Consider the following 25,008-nt stretch of genomic DNA (forward strand, 5'->3'; position numbering starts at 1 on the left):
TTTTGATATTTCAGATTTTGAGTTTCCAAGTCTCTGCAGCCACCCAGGGAAGTTTGTGTGCCATTCTGTATGTGACAGGCCAGGTCGCAGTGATGTCGGGTACGCACCCGCAGCGTACTGCCACACACTGCCTTCCTCTGACCTGCACGCGCTCTCCCCACTTACAGAGGAGGAAACAGGTTCCAAGAAGACAGACCCAAAGTCTGGCGTGCAGCATAAAGCTGCCTTCCAGATGAGCTGGCACCCCGATTTCACAGCTAACATTTCCACTGGTGACCTTGACAAACGTGAAGCAAACACTGCCAGATTAACATTTATGTGGTCAGCTGGTTTTCCAAACATGGATACCACTAAGTTTTTTTCCTTGCAGCAATTCTTTGCAGTAGATACAGGGCCAGATCACCGGGAACCCAGCCAGTTAGGGATTGAGAATTAAGCTTCCAATCCTTGCTAAATTCCACATGTTCTTTAAAAGTATTTTCTTTTTCCTCATAAGCCCAACATTACAAAGGTATTTTTAAAAGAAAAATGTTAAGACTTTATTCAAGATATATATCAAGCATTATAATAAAACGGCAGAACTTCAGCCTCTGGAATCCTGTGATTTTACACCCTTGATTCACACAGTCCGGTATGCTATTTTATTACAGATCGTTCTTTTGGGCTCACAGAACTAAACTAGGGGAGGAGTGCACAGTCCCGGTCCAGCGTGCCAGCTGTTTGAGAACGAAGCACATCCTTTACCACTTCAAACACTGCGAGTACAGAACTAGGAAGGTGCTCAGTGGTGGTCATGGTGGACAAGCACTGTTATCAAAGACATGGACAGTTTACTGCGGAGAACACGCATTTCAGAGGCCAGCAAAATGAACAAGCTATTCACACAAAGCCAGTAGGGATTATGACTTCTCTCTTCAATTTATACCACCACACCTAACCTCCTCAGAAACAGATCAGGTGTTCAATAGCTAATAACCAAAAGTTATTACATGAAGATTACAGACTTTTGAGCTAGCATTTTGTAAACAGCTTGTGTCTGTATATCAGCAAATTGGAAATATTTCGTTCTAGACAGAACACCACACCACTACATGTACACTTTGAGGCATTCACATTTTATGTCAGTCCACACACAAATATAAAAGCCTGTTGGATAAGTAAACACGTTTTGCCAGAAACATGACAGATGCTCTCAGTTGTACAGTGAATGTTTTTAAGAGAGAAACCAACTCCCTTATCAACATCTGAAGGAAAAGTAGTTACATTTATATTAAGACAGCATTTTGGATACCTTTCTATTTTTAAATCTTGAATGAGAAGTTAACAGCAAGTCTGAGAAAAGAGTGCTTCAAACTTGTTTTTGGCATAGTTGAGTGCAACTGGATAGTCTGTTCTCGTTAAAACTTTCCATTGTAAAATAGTGAAAGTCTAGCTTGATCACAATAGAATTTTAATCTCTGCTTCTACAGGCATTTTTATTATTTTGGCAAAAAAAGTTGCTATACAGCTGCTTAAATTAGCTTTTTATGCACTTGTTTCTGATAATCCTGGGTATTCCCAACTAACAGGTATATATACAAAAGCGTATATTTTTCCTCTGAAACAATCCAGTGAGCTTAAAGGAAACAGACTGTCTTCCCTAACCAGGTGTAGGGATTAGCACAGACAGTGAACAGACGGCTTTGCTTTGTCCTCTGAATCACAAATTTGCTTTCAGGTTTATTTTCCTAAGTCCGTTTGTAAATTACAAAGTCACCTTCAGAGTAATCATGGGAAGAAGGGATTTAAATACGCATATCTGGCAACAAACAACTTCAAGAAGAACCCTTCTGAGGTGGCCGAGATCCAGCCACCGTGTCATCAGCCAGGACCACTTACAGCTGCACAGCTCGGGGGGTGGGACAGTCTGACGGGCTGCTGACAGCTGCCGGACAGTAAGTTCTATGCGGGACATAACACTAATGCTCTAGTCTTCGGGGCACATCTATGAACAAACACAGTCTGAGTATTATAAACAACAGGCTGGAACCACTGCATGCACTACACTGAAAGGAAACAGCTCGAAGCACAAGTACACAGTCCTGCTTTAGGGTCAGCTCTCCAAGGAGGGAGCGGCTCCCTCGGACCAAACTGCTATTTCATCCAGATTTGTCTCTTCTAACAAAATTCTCGGTCTAGGTAGGGAGTCCCCTTGGATGCTGCTTTATTCTACTATGTGATCTGGGCTTGCATGACATGCCCATTAAGACCTGGAGTGTCCGAGTGTGCCACTTCCCTGTGGTTCCCATTCTGCACAGCTGAAAAGGGAGCAGGAGGGCGTCAGCCGCAGCTGCGCATGGAGCTGACGGCGATCATATCCACCAAGCTCTCAACCTCTACAGTCCTGGAAGCCAGCATTCTGATTGTGTTGACACAAATGTCTCAGATGTATTTTATAGCATATCTGAGACAAAACTTGGTGCTAGGTTTTGTGATGGTTTGGTTGGTTGGTTGATTTTTGCTCAGTGTTCTCTAGAAGAGGTGCTGAGATTGTAGGCTCCTCTACCTGGGGAAATTAGTCACAGCACAAGTTACTATAAGGAGAAATAGCCATTTGTCAAGAACTTCTGACACATTCAAAATGATTCCTCTCAACAGCTCTGTGAGTCCACATCCCCAAGAAGTTTTACCAAGGGTGAGCCACCTGCCCAAGGCAAAGGGTAAACCTCCAAGAGGGTTTTGAAGCTCCTCTTCCTGAATCCCAGGGGAAGACACACTTCCTGTGGCTCTCCTTCTATTCTAGGCTGTGTCCCTGACCTCATCACGCTCACCCCTGTCACTGAAGTATCTTCTCTCTTCATTCTACCCCTCTGATACACTAACAGTTGTCACGGACCATTGTCCTACAGGAAAAGGGATGTTGTATTGGAGTTGTATTTGGAAGCTTTCTAAGCACAATCTAAGACATTCTCCAGAATCAAAAACAAATACACTTCTGTTTTTGCAGATTTCTTACATTAGCAGAACCTCTGGCAGCCCTTGCACGTCCATTATATGAAGTCAAAAGCCATAATATGTACACTGTAGTCCAAAGTATTAGTACCGAAAACAACAAAAAAGTTTTAAAAAAATTGCTTTGTTTGCATTTACAGGACTAAAAAATGAAGTATGCAACAAATAAATTACATATGTACATCTCAGTGGTGTGGGGGCGACTCTCCTTTAGTTCTAGAAACGCCCTGCTGTCTGGCATGACAATCCAATCATGGAGAATTACTAACCTCAGAGGATTTACGGGTCACATGCTCCCCACACACTCACTACCTTCTTTTTAGCCTCTCCCTGGTGAAATAAAAGGAAAAACCAATATCCTAAAAGTGGAAGAGGGAGAGAGGACTGGCTATGTCTGTGAGGCTGCACACTCAAAGCACACCAGCTTGCAGATGTCTACGTTAGTGAATAGCTCTTTAAGGCAGAGAAGACACATTCTGTGTATCCGGTGATGTTGGCTCATCTCACTCACGTGGTTTCAGTGGCTGAGGATGAGGTACTCTTCTTCCTGAAGCGAGATCTAAGGATTCTAGGAGGTGCCTGGCAGAGAAAACAGAAAAAGGCACCCTTCAATTTGCCATAAATGCAGAATCTTTTGAGGACAGCACCTGGATGGGTTTGTGTTGAGACATCTAGTCTTTTGGCCACATGTTGGGGCTGGTGGCTGACTCCAAGTTTCCACAACAGAATCAGAGTCACTTTCCAAGCGTCACCAGGAAACTGAACCAGTTGGGAAGGCCAGCAGCCCCTCTTCATGTTCTAATCCCTGATCTCCAGCTATGGCTTATACAAGAAGGATGACAAATCTTGTTTCTGCCTTGGGGGCAAAATGATCTTAAGTGATTCAGCAGAGAGAAAGCCCCGCCCCCCCTTCTCACCCTTGCCATGGTTACTTCCTTTGGGAACAGGACTTGTGTTTCTTAATACGGGTTTAAAATCTCCATCACCAATTTCCAGTCCTCTTTCTGGAAGTAAAACCCTTTAATTCATGACAAACCACACAACAAAGGGAAACACTGCCTTTAAATATGAAGAGTTTTCTCCTAGCCTCAGACTTGAGAGGGTTCATTCAACAAGGACCCCAACCTGCCCTCAATCCCTGTCTACTTCTCTGTGCTCAACCTCTTTACTCACACTCTGTCCTTTCACACCTCTACTCCTTCAGTCTTGTAGTTCTAGTCCTCTTTATGACCCAGCTCAAAAGTCACTCCTGAAGCCCTCCCGCACGGCCTGGTCACACACAGCCATGGTTGTCACCTTTGTTCTCACAGTGGCTTGCACATTGGAGGACAAAGCAGGACTCTGCACCTAGGGCAGGTGTGCTTGCTCGGTTTCCCCACCAACTTGAACTTCCTGAGGGCAGGTCTGTGCTCACCACCATTTCCCAGGGTTGCTCAGTGCCCAGGGGGACGTGGGGGACAGGGCCCACTGCACCTTTGCAAGTAGGAAAACCAGGGAAACTATGGTTTAGTAATCTGCCTCAGGCTGTTGAACAGGAAAGCAGCTTGTGCCGCTTTAAAAAAACAAAACCCAACCAGCACACACCCTCAGCCCTGGAATGATTCTGGCATCTTCCCTGTAGCCCTCTCCCCATATTGGGGCTGCCCAAGCTGTAATGGACTCCTCTGGCAGTATACAAACCCAGAACTTATTTTACCAAAACCTTTAACTTCAAAATTGACCCGTGAGTGTCCCACCTTGGAAAGGAATCCTGTATACTGCAGGGCTCATAACGACAGTCCCGGTGTGAATGGGGACTCGGCCCACCATCTGGGTCTATAGGGTCTTTCCTCTGGGGACAGGGGACTCCAACTTGCCTCAGACAGATTCTCAGGCCATAGTATTCAGCAGATGGGGAATAGGAGAGGTGACATGAGGGGGTAAGAGGAAGACTCCCAGTTCCCCAATTCTGCTGCCCCTGCAGCTGAGCCCAAGGCTGGTGACATCACAGAGCAGGGGCCGCTGAGGCTCCAGGCTTGGTCCTCGTACTGCAAAACTCCATCCACATCTACAACTAGCAACAGCACGTACATTAAGTGTATTATTTTGGGTCATTTGAAAGGGTTGTGCCCCTTTAATGACATTTTGTTTTGTTTTTTTATTTTTTATTTTTTATTCATTTTAGAAAGGAGAGAGAGAGAAGGGGGGAGGAGCAGGAAGCATCAACTCCCATATGTGCCTTGACCAGGCAAGCCCAGGGTTTCGAACCAGCGACCTCAGCATTTCTAGGTTGACGCTTTATCCACTGCGCCACCACAGGTCAGGTCCCTTTAATGACATTTTATGAATATCTACCTTGTACCAGGCACTATGCTGTGTCTTGGAGACACAGTAATAAATAAGCTAATATATTTATAAAATCCTGTTAAATAGCATGTGAAGTTTTCTTCCCCCCAAATTCATTTGGGTTACTTTTCACTCTTAGAGGTTAGAAATCAACTGAAAAAACAATTTTTTAGAGATTATATCCCATCTCCTGTTTCTAAATTAAATTATTAGGATGTTATTTCCGCCCCTTGGGTAGTAACTGGATGCTACCTAGTGGCCTGGCCTGCCTATTTGATAGAGGGAGATCCTCCCAGCCCAGGTGCTCAGGCAGTGTTGTGTGCCCAAGAGACGGCTCCAGGACACCCAGACCTCCAGGGCAAAGCGCTTGTTCAACACCTGTTCCAACCCACAGCCCCAGACACCATGTACCTCCAGGGGGAACTCCGTCTTTCGAGGTGCCTTATACTTGTACATGAAATCCAGCAGGTCTTCCTCCTCCTCGTCAGAAAAGGCCAATGGGTTTTGGACCTGGTGGGGCTCCCATGCCTTCACACCACCCTCATTCACATCTCCCTCAACCACTTAATGTCCATTTACAATCTACACAGAGGAGACAAAGTACGGCAAGGGGGCGTCAGTGTACAAAGGAGCACGGGAGGGCAGGCAAGGGCAAGGTTAGGCACACAGCAAGAACGTCAGTCCTGTTAGGACAACCAAGGCTCCTCAGCCAGACAAGGCAGCCAGTATCCTCTGAGGAACTTGCCCGGGGGTCCAGGATTGTGTGGGTACAACTATAAGACTGACCACACACCGTGCACAGGAGCAAGCACAGGCTTAGAATCCACTGCTAGGCTACCAAGGTAACCAGGGCTGCCGCTTCCCTGGGAGAAGCAAGATGCTGCTTAACTGAGATATGTCAAACCCTGCTGCTTAGACTGGTACACCACACCAGAAGGATGCTGGGGGCAGGGGCGTCTCCTTTAAAAATGAGAGTCACAGTAATTTCAAGAAGGGAATAGCACGGTTTCTCTACATAGAAGCAATGTGACAGTGCACTACACTTGCACATTCAGCTCCAAGTATTCTTTAAAAGACAGCATGTAAAATGCCAGGAAGCTTCATAGAGACCCTTAAGCTAAGCTGTGTCAGATTTTCATTTCAAAGGCCAAGTCCTATAGAAGAAAGGAACCTAGTGGAAGGAGAATCTAGTAGTAGTCTTCTCAAAAACAGCAGCAGGATTTCTATTTAGTCTGCCTTGACTAACCCGCAAGGAAAGCTCCATCATGAATGCACAACATTTTTTCAAATGTTCAATGCCAAGCATATTTCATGCCAGCTGGCCAGATAGTCCTATCTTTGTCGAGATAGAAAATATTTCCTGCCCATACCCAGCCTATCTGACATTCACAGATATATCTTTCTATATTTAAATATTTTGTTTTTACCTAGAATCACAGAATGCAAAGTAAGGGGCTCTCAGATCATCTGGTCAGATCACCTGAAGCCTGCAGATAGAAACCAGAGCTCTTTCTCGGATACCCTACTACTGCTCCTGAAAACATATTCAGCTACAAAATGTGTTCTTTCCACCAAAAGGGAACTCTATAAAAGCACCAGGTGTGGGTTAAGTAAAACTAACAACTGAACTCTGCGGAGCAACTTCCACAGTTACTGCTGTACTCCCCCAGAGCCAGCAGGTGGCAGCACGAGAGCATAGCTGTCTAACCACGAATTTCAATGTTCAATTGTAGTTGAGGAACCTGCTCAGACAGCTGCACCTTAGTAAGGGTCAAGCCTGAGATCATTAACATTCATTTGATTTATTTTATTTTATTTGCTCTGTGCATCTCCTGGCCTGTTTACTCAGAATTAGGTTATACTCTGGTCCCTTCCCCAGCCCAAATCAGCAGCACCCTTCATGGTGTTGAATAGGAAGACTGGCAAGTCCAGGAGCCTCCCTGACTACTCTGGTCCTTCCCAGCACTCTCCACTCCCTCACACTGACAGCATTTGGCACCTGAACCACAAGGCTTGTGCTGCGTGCCCTGTCAGTCTCATTGCCTCAGCCCAACAGAGAGCATCATGAGGTTGGGGACCATGGCAGATCTTCCCTTGGTCCCTCTGTGCACTGATCCAGGGTAGAGCACACAGAAGCCACTCAGCCACTAAACGAGGTAGGATACTGACATCATCTCAGAGAGCTCGGCTCTTGTCCCAAATCAGAACTTGGTAGCCAGCCATAAGGAGATTCCTTCTGGACACAGATACCTCCTGCTTGAGGGAGGAAAAAAAGACAAAAGTCCTCAGATCAGAGAAGACAGTACAGAAGTGGCCTGGCCAGCTCTGTCCCAGCCTCCTGGGAGCAGGCGTAGGGGCCAGTGTGAGTCTCTGCCTCTGCATATACAGTTGCCTCTAAATCTCAGTCCAGGTTCCCTGTGCTGATAGCTTTGGGGCTCAGAAGGCAGTCCAGAAGTGACAGCAAGATCCTCGAGCATCCAACAAGTCAGCCTACTCACCTAGGCTGGAGTCACGGAGACTGAACAATGAAATCACATGTTATCAAAATAACAGTAACAACTACCACCACCACCACCATCTCAGGACCTAAACCAATATGGCTTTGAATTTGTTCTCTACTGAACATGCAAAGACTACAGGGTAAAAAAAAAGTGACCTTCTGGCAACTAGGAGTTATAGGTCAAGGGGAACCCATATACAGGCAGGAAGAGAAAGCTAGTGTTCAACTTAACAGAGGCTGGGAGCAAAGGAGGCTAGTATGGGCAGCCTGGGAGCCAGAGTGGCCTCAGCTGGAAGCAATGGAGAGAACCCACTGAATAGAGAACCCTACTGATCACTGTTCACTGAAAGTTTCTGCCAGGAATGTTGTTTGTAATATTCAGCCTTACTCACAGGAGCCACGAGTAAACATTCTGGACAGGCTGAGCCTCCGAGCCTCTGGTTGGCTATCGTGACACTGAATCTCTGAACTGTGTTCCCTCTTTGCTCTGGCTGCGAGGATGTCCCGCCTCTCTGACAGTTCACAACTTTATGGCATGCATTTAAGATTTCTAGCCTCTGCCTCCATCTCACCTGCCTATCCCCTTTCCTCCAAGCTTCATTTTTCTTATTTTGGTTTGATCTGTCATCTATATTTCTGCAAGAAGACTTACATTCTTTTTGGAACAGGGAATACTATAAATAAATAAACCCTGCAGAACACGGTCCCACTAAGGGTGCAGCAGGATGAGGATGAGGGCAGTGGTTGAGCAGGGCATTGCTACCTACGTCTTAGTGCTCTGATGGCTCCAGTGACAACTGACACAGGACAGTCTCTTGTGGAAGGTCATGGCCACAACCACCTGCAAACCTCAGGTGGTGGCGGCCAGGTCTGGAGTGTGCAGGGAAGGCTGCCACCACAGTGCCTGAGGCTGGGGTCCCACTCTTGTCTTGAGTAGGGATTGGATTGTGGCCTTGGCCGACTGGATTAGCAAACATTGCAGGACAACAGCAGCGGGGAGGCAGCTCCCTCTTCTGTCTGCGGAGACAGGGTTCCAGCCCTTAGAGACCCGGCAGACCATTGGCGCTGAGCCCTAGGAACCCCCACCCCAGCAGGCAGCAGAACCAGCCCTGGTCAGCAAACACATCCCACACAGCACACGTGAGCAGGAGCATTAAAGGAAGTCAGTAACCGTGTATGGGGAAGGGCACACCTGTCCGGAACACTTACATCCACGTCCAACAGCCACCAAGGAGGAAGAAAAGAATATTCTGTTAGGGAAGGATCTTTGGAGATGACACTCATATACCTGTGTGAGCATACATGCACATACACCTGCATGCACAGACACACATTAACCTTGGACAGCTCCTGCTGCCCCCACCCCAGCCGCAGGGAAAACACTGCCCAGGCCACACTCAGGTAAACCACCTCCCCCCACCCCCAATTGAGAGGATAGAGATGACTTTGCTTTCATAAACAATGTTCCACACACTTGATTTTTTTTTTTTTAATCTACCTCTATGACTCACTCCAAGCAGAACTAGAGAGTTCAGTTCTTTATTCCATCAAGGTAGGTGGAGAGAAAAGAGGGGAGGAAGGGAGGTAGGCACAATAGAGCAGAAACACAGAAAAAGAGAGAGAGGCAGAAGACTATAGGGAATTAACTGATGGAGGGGCAGGAATGGAGAAGTGAGGAGAAAACATTTTCCTGGAATCTGAGATGCAGATCAAAATCAGTTCTGGAGACCAGGAGGGCCCTCTGACCAAAGATATCCGCGACCCCCTGAAATCCCCGCTCAGGACATCACCGTGAGAGCTGGAAAACAAACCTCCGCTGACATCATCTGCTGACACTTCCCACCCAGCACCCTCCACTTTGGAGTTACCAGGAGCTGGAAGGGCCCAGGGGCCTCTAGCCCACCCCCAGCACTGCACAGAGGAGGGCTGAGGCCTGAGGGTGGAGGGCTTCTCTGCAGTCACAGAGGGAAGTGGGATAGAGGAGTCATAGCAGGTGCTTTGTGAGCATACTTTGGGAGCAAGTAGGACCAGGGGCACTGGATGTTGAGAACATGAAAAAAGGGAGAGCTGGGACAAAGGCCCCCAGACCACGAGCCTGAGCAGGGCCTCCCCAGCCTGAGGCCACCTCTGAGCTCAATGTGTTGCCCTTTACCCAATAACCCGCTCTGTCCCCACAGCTCTTTTGCACAGCAAACTCTACTAAATTCCTAAAATCCTCTGCAATCCTATTTCCATGTGGCCTCTCATTGTGAAACCACCAGGTGTCATGGGAGGCAAGGGCTTCCCAGGAAGGAGCACAGGGCAGTCCCTTGAGGAAAAATGGAGCAGAAGGCAGCCTCACTCTCTCTGGTCCCTAAGTTACGTCATCTCAGAATTGAAGGCTTTCTGAATAGCCGCTGGTATTTAAAAATTCAAAATTTTAAATGGTGAATTGAGAGCAATAACTAGTTGCCTGAGGCCACTGAGACTGCCTGGACGTGCCTGGGAACTGGTACATCCACCAGGCCCAAGACCAGCCCCTAGCGTGGGAAGCTGCTGCTGCAGCCCCTCCTCCCTCCCTTCCTGAGAGATAACTGACAGGTTACATTGTATTAGTTTTAGGTGCACAACTTACTAATTTTATATATATATATATGTATATATATATATATATGCACACACATACATACACACACATATATATGTATTATATATGAATGTATATATATGTATGTGTGTGTGTGTGTGTGTGTGTGTGTGTGTGTATATATATATATATATATATCCCTTCCATTTCCGATTGGATCAGGAGGCCCCCATGGGACACACGGCTAGTCAGAGCCACAGCCAGGGTGGGAGGATGGTCTCCACTGTCCTCCTGCTCACGACTCCTTGGCTGTCAGTTCACATTGGGCTTATGGCCCCCAAGACCTCCAAGTCTTCTACAGATCTAAAAACCTGTTGGCACTGAGAAGCCTTAAGAATGAAAAACTAGCCCTGGCCGATTGGCTCAGTGGTAGAACATCAGCCTGGAGTGCGGGAGTCCCAGGTTCAATTTCCGGACAGGGCACACAGGAGAAGCGCCCATCTGCTTCTCCACCCCTCCCGCTCTCCTTCCTCTCTGTCTCTCCCTTCCCCTCCCACAGCCGAGGCTCCACTGGAGCAAAGCCCCAGATGGGCAGAGCATTGCCGCCTCGTGAGTGTTCCGGGTGGTTCCCAGATAGGCGCATGTAGGAGTCTATCTCTCCACCTCCCCACTTCTTACTTCATAAAAATAAATAAGTAAATAAAAACTATAGGGAAAGCAGGGCTCTTCTTATAAGACAGCTTCATGTCCCCCTGCTCTCCACAGACGTGGGAGGGCCCTGCCGTGGCTCGACCGTGTCAGGGCTGGTGGCATGGTAGCAATGGGCACTGTGTACATTACGCGTGCCCCCCTCACACCAGCAGGCACCTGCGGGCCGGGGGCTGCCCCTGGGGGCGCCCTCTGTGGCGGTGACAGGAGAGTGGGGCTGGTCTAGTTAAGGTCAGGGAAACAGCAGAGGCAGGTCAGAAGAGAGCAACATGGCTAACAGCAGGTTGGAGGTGGGGCTCCACCAAGCTGTCACTCACACAGCAGCGCCTCAGCAGGAGTCCCTGTGCTGGACCTGGAGACCCCAGGCTCACGCCCTCCCCCTGAGGTTTCCAAGCCACTCTGGGTTGTAATCATCATCATCATCCCTCCAAATGCCCTTCCTCAGCCATTTCATAGCAGCACAGGGGGTGGGAAGTGGGAGCTGTCTCTATTTTAAGATGAGGAAACTGAAGCTCAGTGGTTAGGTGATTCACACATGGTACTCAACTTGTAAGTGGCAAAGCAGGACCAGGGCTCCCTTGGTGGCAGCAGGCTCCGCCACTTCAGAGACCCTGGGTATGTTCCCAAGTCCTCATCCCAGAGCACAAGGAAATATGGCTCTGGAGTGGCTTTAAAACATCCCACACATTCTTTCATACTCTTCCTGATCTTCAGGAAGTGGAGATCAGGTCTCCTCCCCCAGTGTGGGCTGAACTCAATGATACACTTCCAACAAACAGTATAAAGTAGATGTGGTGGTGTGCAATTTCAAAGACCATGTTCTCACAGGTGCCATGACTTCCTGCATGCTCTCTCTCTCTCTCTTTCTCCAGTCATTCGGGGTTAAAGCAGCTGCCACATTGTAAGGACACTCAACAGCATTAGGCCTATGTGGTAAGGAACTGAGGCCTGTAGCCAAGAGCCATGAGAAAGCCTTATTGGAAGTGGGTCCCCTATCCTCTCAGTCTAGCCTTCAGATGACTACAGCCCTGACAACCTTTTTTTAAGAGAGAGGCAAGGAGAGAGAGATAGCAAAGTCAAGATGTTCCTGTGTGTGCCCGGACGGGGACAGAACCAGCTGGCTGACATCTTGACTACAACTCTTGAGAGAGGCTGAGCCAGAACTACCTAGTTAAGCCACTTCCAAATCCTTAGCCTGCAGACACCATAAGATAACACAGGTTTGCTATTTTAAGGAGTTAACCTCCTAACCCCTCCCCTCTCAGCCACGCCACTGAAAGGGAGCCCCAGGTCAGGTGCCAGCTCCTGGTTAGAGCCTCCTCTGGAGGTGAGAGCCCAGCACACTGCAGAGCTGGCTGCTTACTCACCTTTTCTGGTCCTGCAGGTGGAGCAGCAGGTACACACTGTGGGGACGGGGGGCACCATCAGTGATGTCCCCCTCTTGACAGGAACCAGCCCCAGGCAAACAGGGAGGCCCCAGAAAGTGTGGGGATCCCTGTGTGTTCAGTATAGGGGTCCCGGGAATGTGGGTCTCTGTAGAGACACCAAGGTAAGGGAGGAGATCATTCCAGACTCAGCTTCCTCTTGGGTGCTAGGGAAATGCCCTTGCCTGGCCCAGAGGTCAGTTCTTACATCCTGTAGCCCTAAGGAAAGCGGGGGTTGGGGTCAAAATTTCCCCTGAGAAATAACTCCAACCACTCCTGAGCAGATGGCCCTCCTTTCTACACCTTCCAGTGCAGATGACCTCTGTGAAACCTCAGACTGACCTCAGACCTCCCTAAAATGCTTAGTTCTGGCCCTTTGGTCAAAAGCTTAATTTGCTGCTTTGCACATTCCATTGGTTTTGGGGTACATCCAGGCCTTGGTACATAACATAGCAAGTGCTCATTAAATGCATGTTGAGTGTCTCCAAGTTCATGGAAGGCAAGGATCATTCTTTCAACCCCCTTTGTACCCTTCATGGTGTCCAATGTCTTTCAACAGATGGTGTCTTGACAAAATCCCTCCCAGTTCATCTGTAAGGAGGGCAATGCGTTCTTGCAAACTCCACATTGTTATTCTGCACAATGGCGTATATTTTTATTTTACACAACTTGTCACCAATATCTCACTCTGCTTTGTACTTTGTTCACCAGGCATCATGTGTCCACGCTTGATCAGTCTGCATGCTGGAACTCTGTTCCCGACGGCTGCAAACAATAGCATGGGGTGTGGCCGCACCTTTCACCTGTCTCCTCCTAAGCCGACTTTAACTCCTGCTCCCTATCCAGGGGTTGCAAATTGTTTGCTCTCTTTACAACCCTAAGACATAGGCTCAACAGGGATTGTCGTGCTCTTTCTTTTCAGAGGAGAAGGCCTAAGGGGCTTGGGCTCATCTTCTGTGCCAAGGTCAAATCATCTGGTAGTGACTTCCTGGGCTATCATCCTCAGAAAGGTTCTGAGGCTCAATCTAGGCCCAGTGGGAACAAGTGTGGTGATACTCAGTGATATCTGCCTCGCAGTCTCTGCACAGGTCTAGTGTCACCCAGCCAGGACGGAAGCCTGGCTACGCCCATGGGGGGTGGGGGGTGGGAAGGCATGCCAGCCTGTGAGGCTGGGCCCTTTTTGCCAGACTTCCTCCCAGATACCCCGCCCCTCACCTCAGGGGTTATGATGGCCCTGGTCTGGGTGCTCTGTGCTATGCTCAGGCCATCTTCACCTGTCTTTCTAATTTTTGTTTTAGATCCCAGGACAGCTGGGGCGAAAGCTGCAGGGCCTCTGTCCTCCCTGCTGGGTCGACACCTCCATTCTCTGTCCCCTGAAACCACAGGGGCAGAGGCCAAGGGCAGGCAGTGAGGAGAGAGGGTCCTGCTGCAGCCCCCGGGGTTCTTTGGTTCTCCACGTAGGCCGCCCGCTTGGCCTGCACCAGCACTCCCCACTGCCTCCTTGCGGCGTGCCAGAGCACTGCACTGCTAAAGGAGGTGGCGGAGCCAACACAAATTGTACCAAACTCTTCTCTACCTGGGGCTGGTTTGGGGAGATGTTCATCCCAGGGACCCTTCCATTGCCTTTCAGATCCCACCAGACCGCTCACTTCCCCAGTTCCAAGGCCGCCCTGAATAAGCCACCAAAGTGAGGTCTAGGCAGGAGGCCTGGATTCCTGTGCTGTGTGGCCTTGGCCCAGTGCAGGACCTCTCTGAGCCTCTTCCTTGCTTGCTTCACCTCGACAATGACAACACAGACTCTAAGAGGGAGAAGGAGTGTGTGGCCATATCAGGGCTCCCTCCAGAGAGCCACATGGTGCATGAATATTCAGCTTTGGTTTGGGCTCTTCCTATGTCAGGGACCTCACTACTTCACAAGGCAGCCCATTTTTCTCCTGGACACCTTCTTATTATAGAGAGCTTCTGTAAGAGAATTAAATAACAACAACAAGAACAATAACAGCAGCTACTACACAGAGTGCCCGTGTGACTCTAAGCACTTTTACATGGATTGTTTCACTTGAATCCTCATAATAACCCCACAAATGGGAACTGCCATTCCTCATGTCCAGATGAGGAGGCAGAGGTGTGGAGGGAGCAAACACCTTGCCCAGGTCACAGAGCCAGTAAGTAGGTCCCCCTTGGAGCTTTACCTCACTGGTTCTTTCTCTGCCCTCTGAGTCTCACAGAACTGGGGCCCTTTTTTCTTCCAAGCTGAGGCTCAATAGCCAATGAGCTGATCAAGGGTGGGAGGCGATACCTAATTCCACTTTACATCCCTGTTTCTGGGCAAGTGTGCTGCAGGTCAGAGGCTGCAGGTGCTCAGGGAAGCCTGGATGGCCAGTGAGTGAGTAAACAGAAGGCACTGACCCAGGAGTCAGGAGGCCATGGGAGAACACCTCCAGCAGGTGACCCTGGTGAGAGTTCCCTTTCCTGGGCCTTTGTCTCTTCATTGGTAAAATCAGAGGGTTAAACTAAATGATCGCTGAGGCCCCTTCCTGCCTGGCCTTTGGGATTCCATTCCAAGTTCTCCTAGGATGGGTTCCCCAGGAGACAACCTTTCCCTTGGGTGGACCTCCACACCATAGCCATGGCCTCACCTCCCCAACCCTGCCAGGGTTAAAACACCTCCTTTCCAACTGCAACTTCAAACCTGGGGCTGGGGTGAAAGGGGCTATTCCGAGAGGTGAGGAAATGGATGGCTGCCAGCCTGGCTCTGAGCTGTTCAGCCTTCCCTGGAGGGGGTGTGAGTGACCATTCTCGGGGTGCTCCTTCTCTCCCAGTTATGTCTCAGACCTCCAAAGTTAGGTGGGGTCCCTGGGACTTGGGGCCAAGGTGCTCCCTCCAGGCTTGCCTCCCAGTCAGGGTCCAGGTGGCCTGGATGTCCCTGTTTGTACATTTAAGGAAAGGGCAGCCACCGGGCACAAATCACAGCCACCGATTCCAAAACAGTGGCCCAGTTTGCACCCTGAGGCTTGCTTTCCCACCACGGCTGAGGGGCAGAGGCAGCCTCCAGCTGTCTCCTACAGCCCCATCACCATTTACCCTCTGTTAGCAAGAGCAGAACTCAGTTCCTGAGAGCTGAGGGAATAGTCTGGGAAACTGAGGGTCCTGGGCCACGGGTCACCCCCTAGTCCATGCCCTTCCCCTCCACCAGCCTGAAACTACTGAAGGATTGAACGTCGGTGGGTCTCAAACGCGGCTGCACATCAACAGGATCACACATCCGGGTCTCACCCCAGACTTGATGACTCACTGCAGATGGACCCAGGGCTCTGCAATGTCCCCAGGCCAATCCCAATAAGGCAACCTCTTGTCAGAAGCCTGACAACCAGAGGCAGACTCTGTAAGTGCCTGGTTTCCAAAAAGCTTTAGTTTCCCCAGAAGTTAGATCTCAGAGGCATGAGTGGTGAGGTGTGTATGGTGAATGGGGGCTCAGAGATGGGAGGAGAGGGTAGATTGAGAGAGAGGACAGGAAACAACCATGCAGGGAAAAGGAACCAAGAGAGCCACGGCCCTGGGGAGGTGGGAGGTGCCGCTCAGGGGCTCAAGACAGGAAAGCCCTCATAGGAGTGAGGGGTCAGAGAGGAAGAGAACAGAGCAAACTGCCTGGCCCAGTTCACTGTGCGTGTTGCCTCAAGGTCCGGTCCGGGTACTACCACCCAACCACCCCCATTGCCCAATCAGATGAAGGAGGTGGGACCTTTTGGTTCAGGTGACCTAAACCCGCCCCAATCAGAGTCCACAGGCCAGCTTCCCATCTTGGCCCAAGTGCTGCTCTGCCCCTGGGCTGGCTTTGCACGGTATGATGAACGAGGCATTGGGGTCAAGTCCATGGGGAAGGGCCAGGCTACATGCCACACAGTGGACTGGGCCCCCTCGATGACAGGGAGACCTGGGAGGTGGAAGGAGGGGAAGTGAGGTGACACGTACCTGAGCTGCCAGCGCTCTCAGAAGCACTCCGGGACATCTTAGGCTGCCCGTGCTTAATGCTGGCCTGCCCAGCCCCCGCTGTGGGCGGGCCTGAGGGAGTAGGGGCACCATCTCCCCTAATGGTGGTGAGGTCCTGCATGCTGAAGCTCCGGAGTCTCTCGGATAAGGCACCCTGTCCCTGGACACAACACAGGAGGGGGCACACATCAGAGGCCAGACCCATAGACCATAGGCAGTAGTGGGGGGGTGCATGACAAAAGCCAACAGGAAGCTCTGACAGTCAGCAAGGTGGAAAACAAGACCTGGAAGAACTCTGTAGAGGGCCAGGTGCCCAGTCTGCTTCCTGGAAGCACTGAGGGTCAAGGTCAGGAATGTGCCAGGGCCTCCTGTGGGGCTCAGCAATTGTTCCTGTGGCTCCCAGCTCCTTCTTCCCCTTCAGACGCCTCTAGATCAGTGGTTTTCAACTGGTGTGCCATGGCAGGCACATTGCTGCACCCCAAGAATTTTTACTGACTATTTAGTCAATACAATACCTGACTCTTTAGTCAGGGGCGCTGATGTCTTTTCTTTTCAATTGTCAAATAAAATAATGGCAACAGCCAACACAACAATAGCCCTCCACTGTGAATGAATCAAAATTATACCAATTTTTTGGTCACATCAGCAAAACATATTTTTCTGTGTGTTGTAGAATTTTAGTAACAAGTTTATGTGTGCCACAAGACAACAAAGGTTGAGATTAACTGCTAAATGTTGCACTGGATAATGAGCTAGAGCCTCAGAGAGGCGCAGGGCCAAGGACACGACTGCTGCCTGTGGCTTCTGCTCTCTGAGGCTTGTCTGCTGCTTCTCTGGCTTTACAGAAATCAAGTTCTTATGGAGCTACGTTATCCCAAGAGCCCAGGACACAGAATCTGGTCAGAAAATCAGAACCTAATAATCTATATGCTCAGCCCTTACTCTTTTCAGAGGAAATGAGATAAAGGCAGTATTTCTAAATGCATGACAACAGCAATTTCTTTTATCTGCTCATGTCACTGTTTATGGAGCATGTGTATTCCCACTGTATCATTTGAGCTTCATAAAATACCCATAGGGAATGAATCAGGAGAGAAAATATGATGTTAAAAAAACCCCTGCTGACTGTCACCATTTCGTATTCTGAGGGAGCCACATAATTCATCTCAGGAGGAAATTGTTCTTTTGTTCAGAAAGCAAGCTCAATCCATTAGAGTTCTGAAAGGGACAGTCTTCACTGTCTGGATGAAAGAATCTGTACCATGAAAGGACCATCACAGAGGCTCAGGGACAGGGAGGTACTTGGTGTGCCTCAAGGGCTGCAGAGGGAGACCCATGTTTGGGGGAGAAGGAGACTTGAGAAGGGGGCAGGCTTGTAGGGGACTGTAGTTGTTGAGAACTGGGCTGGGATTTAAATGAAAAGTGACAGGCAAGTGACCACCAAGCAAACCAATGAACTGCAGGCATCTTCAGAAATACTGGAGGGCATCAGACTTCCCACAGGTACATGGGACAGTGGGGAATAGGAAAGAGACATTTTATTTGCATAATGAGGAAAGAAGGGATCTAAAGGGCTGGAGGACTTGGGGTCAATAAGGCACAACAAACATAACAGACCCAGCAATCCCTCTTGTGGGTATCTATCCGGAAACTTGAAGCATTTATTTGCAAAGATATATGCATCCCCATATGTTCGCTGCAGCATTATTATTATTATTATTACATTATCATCATCATTTTTTAGCAGTGAGAGGGACAGAGACAGAGACGAAGAGAGGGACAGATAGGGACAGACAGACTGGAAGGGAGAGAGATGAGAAGCATCAATTCTTTGTTGCGGCACCTTAGTTGTACATTGATTGCTTTCTCATCTGTGCCTTGACTGGGAGGCTCCAGCAGACGGAGTGACCCCTTGCTCAAGACAGCAACCTTGGGCTTCAAGCAAGCGACCTTTGGGCTCAAGCCAGAGACCATGGGGTCATGTCTATAATCCCACACTCAAGCCAGCAACCCTGCACTCAAGCTGGTGAGCCCGCGCTCAAGCTAGCAACCTCGGGATTTCAAATCTGGGTCCTTTGCAACCAAGTTTGACGCTGTATCTACTGTGCCATTGCCTGGTCAGGCTCACTGCAGCATTATTTATGGTGGCCAAGACATGGAGACAACCAAGGTGTTCTTCAATAGAAGATTAGATAAAGAAGATGTGGTACATATATATTATGGAATACTACTCAGCCATAAGAAAAGATGAGGTACTGCCTGCCATTTGCCACAACATGGGTAGACCACGAGAATATCAGGCTAAGCAAGATAAGTTAGACAGGAAAAGCTAAGAACCATACGTGGGATATAAAACTGAAACTCATAGACACAGACAACAGTATGGTGGTTACCAGAAGGAAGGAGGTGGGAGACTGTCAAGGGTAAAGGATCAACCACATGGTGATGGAAGATGATCCGACTCTGGGTGGTCGGCCCACGTTGTAATATACAGATGATATATCATAGAAATGTACACTTGAAACTTGCATGACCCTATTGGTCAGTGTCTCTCCAGTAAATTTAATTAAAAAAACCCCATAACCGATACAACTAATCAGCACAAAATCAATGAGAACAGCTAACAAGAGTGCTGGGGCTGGGGCCGCAGGGACTGATGAAACCCACAATCATTGGAAGAGACTTTCAGAGAGGCAGAAGGCTGTGGGGAATTTTTTCAACTTTCATAATAAAAAAAAAAGTCATAAAATAGGCCACAAAAGTATAGCAATTTACCGCAGTGACCTTAACAAAAGAGCCAGACAAAGGCACAAACATGGAATGAGGTCCTCAGAGGGGAGGGGACTGCGGAGCTTGCAGACAGGGGTAGAAGACATGTCAGAATAAAGCAGATGTGGTGAAATAGGAAAAGAGAAGCTCTCCGCCTGCCAAAGATATAAAAACAATACCTCCAAGAAACTAATTCCAACGAAAAGAAAACTGTTCAAATAATCAAATATATACAATTAGGATTATAAATCCAGGCAAAGGGGTTCAGGAGGACATTATGTGAAAAAAGACAGAAAGCACCCTAGTTGCCTCAGACTCTGCTCTGGAACAGTGGTGGATAAGGGATCTGAGGCTTCACCTTCTAGACATTAACAACTGGGTGGTCTTTGCCAAGAACACGAGGGAAGGACCAGCTGCCCAGTGTAATCCCCTCCAAATTTATCAGCCAATGATTCGTGATTATTTTACTCAGAAACAGTCTAGATATCTAGAATGTAGAAGAAATCAGATGACTAAAGAACAAAAGCTGGTTCTGAAGAGAGAGAGAAAATATTCTGACAATTATAATGCAGTAATCTGAAGTTAGGTTAACATTCAGGAAAACCACTCCTGATTCCCTCTTTCATTCATCCTCCCATTTATTCATTTATTTGGTCAACAATTATTTATCAAGAACTTCCTTATCAAGGGCAAGACAGTGTGCTAGTTGTTATTACAAAATACCAAAAACACAGCTGATGTCTGACAAAATATAAAAAGACAAATGTACCAATAACAAAGAAATGTCATACCAGAAGCTACAGAAGTGAAGAATAGAAGTTCTAGAGCCATACCTGGATTCAAATTCTAGTCTTAACACCAAAAGATGGGTGGCTCTAACCTCTCTCAGCCTCACTATGCTCACTTGCAGAAGAGCATCCACGTGGCAAATGGGGGTGAGGATTAAATGAGATTATGACCATGAAAGATATTCACAACAAAGCCCAATGCACAGTAGTGTTCCACAAATGTCACTTGTGATGAGTGCTGCTGTTGCCTAAGACACGAGTTGCTGTTGAAATAAAAAAAAAAAAAAAAGGTAATCCTGACCAAAAGTACAAGGAAGGGCTTCATGATCCCAAGCCCAAATAAATGATCAAGAATGAATTCCATCAATGAGTCAGCCAGCTCTTGTAAATGCTCAGCAAGGGATCTGCGGGACAGTGGCAGCCGGCATCCCACGTGTCCATTCTAGCAAAGCCCTCAGTTCTCCTCACGGAAGCCAGCCAGCCTAGCTCCAATATCACTAGCATCATGAAGACTGGAAATGGCAGACGTCAGGGAAAAGGAGGAGATAATAATAGCTCAGTATCAACCTCGTCTGTCTCAGAGGAAATCACAGCAGCAGGGACACGCGGCTCTCTAAAACGAATGAGCTGTACTCATCGGAAGAACCTGAGATGGCTAAACTCAGCCTGTCTTTCACTTGTAAACCTCTCAGCCCTGCTGTCTCTACTCAAAACTCCTCCCCACACTGCCACTGCAGCTCTGCTCTAGAGAACCTTGATTTTATTTTTCTGGAAACAAACAGGGTTGTTTGCTGGTATTTTGCAAAACCAGGTTCTTTATTTTAGAAAAATAAATGTGGATTTCCTAAGTCTGGAAAAGCTTAATACCACAGTCTCCATAATTCCATAAACCACATTACCACATTCAAAGACACGAGAAGTCCTGCGGTATTTTGGGTTAACTCAGTGCACCCCAAATTAATTTGACCACTGTGGGATATACTGTTAGTTGACCATCCAAAAGTCATTCCCAACGCCATTCTTTTTTAAAATTGAATTTATTGGGGTCCCAACTCCATTCTTGAAATGATGAGAAAAACTAGATTTCCCAACCTCCCTTGTAGCCATGGCTGGCCGTATAATGCAGCCCTGCCCAATGAAAGGTAAGGGAAAATCTGCTAAGGGATTTCTGGGGAAGTTATTTTCTCTTCCTATTTTTTTTTTTAATTAATGTGAGAGAGAAAGGAAGGGATAGAGAGAGGGAGGAGAGAGATAAGAAGCATTAACTTGTAGTTATGTCACTTTAGTTGTTCATTGATTGCTTCTCATACGTGCCTTGACTGGGGGGCTCCAGCAGAGCCAGTGACCTTTTGCTCAAGCCAGTGAGTGACCTTGGGCTTTAAGTCAGCGACCTTTGGGCTCAAGACAGTGACCCTGGGATCATGTCAATGATCCTGCGCTCAAGTTGGCGACCTCAGGGTTTCGAACTTGAGACCTCAGCATCCAAGGTCAATGCTCTATCCATTGTGCTATCACAGGTCAGCTTTCTTCTTCCTGATAAGCAGGAGAAAGGCTCGACCCTGCTCCTGGCCTTCTGCCTTTGAGTGACATAGCTGCCATCTTGTGACAAGGAGACTGAGACATCCACCCAGAGCCCTGATATCACTGGGTCACTGGAATAGTGACAGCACCCATTTACTTCTAACTACTTGTAAATGATTTTCATCAATTCTAAGATGTATGTTTCTCAACTCTGAAATGGGGGTAGGCCTTACAATTGCTGCTGCCTTGACATCTCTGTCACACTGCCCACACATCCCACACACGAATGCACTTGGTTATTTCCCCTGCTGTGACCGAACCACTGAAACCCCTGAGTGTTCAATTAACAGACCAATTAAGAATCACTTGAAGAAAGAATATGAGTCCAGGTTGTCTAAGACACTTTTCACTGATGCCTTCTGATAAGATAAAGAAAGTGGCAGCATCTAAACTGGCAGAGTGGCCATTAGCGGCAGTATTGAAATTCCAAGACAATAGCTTTGTGTCACCATGCTCTGGGATGTAGGGAGAGTGATGCAGTGTGGTCATGACCGGCCACCAATGAGCTGGGTTGAACCTGGTTCAGAAGAGTCAGATTGTGAAAGCAAAGAAGTGAGGTTAGGAAACCCTCAACCAATTTACTGTATTTATATGTTCCTTTCAATGTATATGCAAAAGTGACACATAAAAAAACCTATGTCTAAATAAGTCTAAGAGTCTTTTCAATAAGTAGAAGTAAAAAAAAAATTTTTTATAATAGAAACCTGAATGGTTTTTTTTAAAGCCAATCATTTTATTTTTATTTATTCATTCATTTTAGAGAAGAGAGAGAGAGAGAGAGAGAGAAAGAGAGAGAGAGAGAGAGCAGGAAGCATCAACTCCCATATGTACCTTGACCAGGCAAGCCCAGGGTTTCTAACCGGCGACCTCAGCGTTCCAGGTCAATGCTTGATCCACTGTGCCACCACAGGTATAGGCCAGTAGAAGTAAAAATTTCAAGTGAAAAAGCTTTATGTCCTAATTTAACTGCACTATTTTCTTTCTTAGTGGTACAGAAGATAGTGATGTGTCTTAGGAAACAGAGCACTTCAGTCAATGCAATATGGCTACACATCTCGGAGATGCTTTCTCCAACCATCGCAGCTGCCTGTCCTGTGCTCTCAGCGCGGTTTATACTCACTTGTTTTACTCCATGCAATTATATCTAACTATTTGCCTTCTTTGTTTGTTTGCCTTCCCCTCTGGATTGTTTATTTGCTATTGCAGCCCTGGCATCTGCCACTCTACCTGATACACCTTAGGAGTCAAGGAATTGAAAAAATGAACATATGGCCATGTATTGAGCAAGCTTCTGAGTAAAATATTGCAGCAGGATCTCCCCACCCCAACCCAATGCCTCAGCCAGGGTCCCAGACCCAAAGGAGCACCCTACTGAACGGGGAGTCGGGCTTTGACCATGAGGAATATATCAAAGATGCCCGAGGACAGAGGAGCATCTGAGAGGCAAGGCATCTGGAAAGACTGCAGTTGATCTGGGCTTGGAAGACTTGGGGTGGGGGAGGGTGAACACGGGAACCAGGTGGAAAGAGAAGTCTGTCTCTGAGTAGCTGTCACCACTCAGCGCTGCTACTTCATTCCACCCCAGATGAGGTCTTTGAAGTTTTGTCTGCTAAGGAGATGAGGATCCAAGTTATAGTGTGTTAACAGCCAGATGAAGGGGTTAGGACGGTGCCTGCTGAAAGGTTATAGGGTTTCTTTTAAAAGAACCATGTCAGTGGAGGGCAGGAAGGGGAATGAGGCTTACCCTGTGTGGACTGTGCTCTTCTGTACTTTTGGAATTTTGTACCGTAAACATGTATTAACCATTGAGAAGTCACTACAATTTCTTTTTTACCAACACTCACAGCGCTCTCCCAAGATCACCCTGAGGACCCCATTTTGTAAATACAGAGGTTGCATGATGCTCAGAAATGCCATCTAGACAAAAAAATGAAAAGACATGAAACTATTTAAAAATAAAAACAAAATAAAAAAACAGCTGAGAAGGAAAAAGTGGTCTCTCCAGAAACTGTGACGTATCTGCCCTCCTGAGAGCCTCCCCTCAATTCTGCTTCTGGGGCCTTGACAAACTACTATATTTCCCCATGTATAACACGCTCCCATGTATAAGAGGCACCTTAATTTTGGGGCCCAAAATTTGAAAAAAAATGTATTACATAAAGTTATTGAACTCAAGTTTTATTTACCATAAAATTCATACAACTCCTCATCTGTGTCAGAACTCTCGTCCATTAGCTTGTCCTCATCTGTGCCTGATGACGAATCACTGTCTTCATATATTGCCTCTTCCTCAGTTCCATCTATGGCATTTGAAATGCCACAAGCACAGTATAAGATGCACCCAGTTTTTATACCCCCAATTTTTTGAAAATGGGTGCATCTTATATATGGGGAAATATGGTAAACTCTAATGATAGTGAAAAAGTTCTTGTGTTTGTGTGTGCATGAGAGCACGAACATGTGCGTGTTTGTGCTTTTTAATGTCTTGTATCAGTTTCCTCCATTTAGGATGAGCCACAGGAAAAGCTAATACTTTTGGGGTCACTTCATGAACTAAGGTCAGCCTACTTGAGTAACATCTGGGCTCCTGCCCCTGCACCTGTCACAGCAAAGTCAGCAATGTCCTAGCGTCCTTCCCTGGAAGAACCCCACACAGCCCAGCATCATGGGCCAGCATCCTCAGCTGCCCATGAAAACGAATCTCCTATTTATATCATTGGACTCTTGAGCTCTTTGCTCCCCAGTGTCATAAGCATTGTCTACCCAGCTGTGTTGAGACTGCTTGTTGACATGTCGTTTGCTCCAACAGACCCAACTTGCTGTTTCCTGGGCACAACAACACAATGCAGCCCCGTGCTCTCTCAGCCGTGATCCATGGAACCACGGAATTCCACAGAAGTATCTTGGGGGCAAAGGCAATGATGTTCCTGGTTATTTTAATCTTTCTTTCCTAGATAAAACTCTTAGAAAATTGAACTTCAAGAGGTAAACTGTGTCACTAAGTTTTCTACTGATCTGAGATTCTTATTTCTAATTCTTCCCCCAGTTTGTAAGAAATAAGAAAGTCATGTAGCCGACACACAGCAAATTCTGTATGTTGTGATGTTTGCTTCATCATGGAGAGCATTGTGTTGAGGGAAACCCCAGACCTCTAATAGCCTGGTATTCCAAGTAAAACAGTTTGCCACCCATGGAATGTCTGCTTGACGGCCCATGGAGCCTGGATTCAACCCAGCAGTTAAGCGTGGTTGCAAGCTCACGACGAGGTCTCTTTTCCAAAAGGATATACCACGCCACAGGGAATGATGCGGCAGAGACAAATTTTAGCCCATCTCACCTCATACGTATCTAATATCCACAAAGGAT

The 25,008-nt window shown here is 47.6% G+C and overlaps 1 protein-coding gene across 13 annotated transcripts in view; it reads right to left on the bottom strand.

Annotated features, from left to right (window-relative positions):
• REEP1 (receptor accessory protein 1) overlaps positions 1–25,008 on the bottom strand; it is a 137,285-nt gene that overhangs the window by 2,662 nt on the left and 109,615 nt on the right. For 4 of the 13 annotated variants that reach the window (XM_066267627.1, XM_066267632.1, XM_066267633.1 and 1 more), the window contains 4 exons: positions 16,487–16,664; positions 12,458–12,493; positions 5,728–5,879; positions 3,503–3,570 (listed from right to left, as the gene is read on the bottom strand). In XM_066267627.1, coding sequence (XP_066123724.1) covers positions 3,503–3,570; positions 5,728–5,879; positions 12,458–12,493; positions 16,487–16,664 — 434 coding nt within the window. Of the gene's footprint in view, positions 1–512; positions 3,571–5,727; positions 5,880–9,366; positions 9,615–12,457; positions 12,494–16,486; positions 16,665–25,008 lie in introns of those variants that run through there. The other 9 variants (XM_066267628.1, XM_066267629.1, XM_066267631.1 and 6 more) reach the window with 9 other exon arrangements.

This window comes from Saccopteryx bilineata, chromosome 3, assembly GCF_036850765.1.
Source record: "Saccopteryx bilineata isolate mSacBil1 chromosome 3, mSacBil1_pri_phased_curated, whole genome shotgun sequence".
NCBI lineage: Eukaryota > Metazoa > Chordata > Mammalia > Chiroptera > Emballonuridae > Saccopteryx > Saccopteryx bilineata.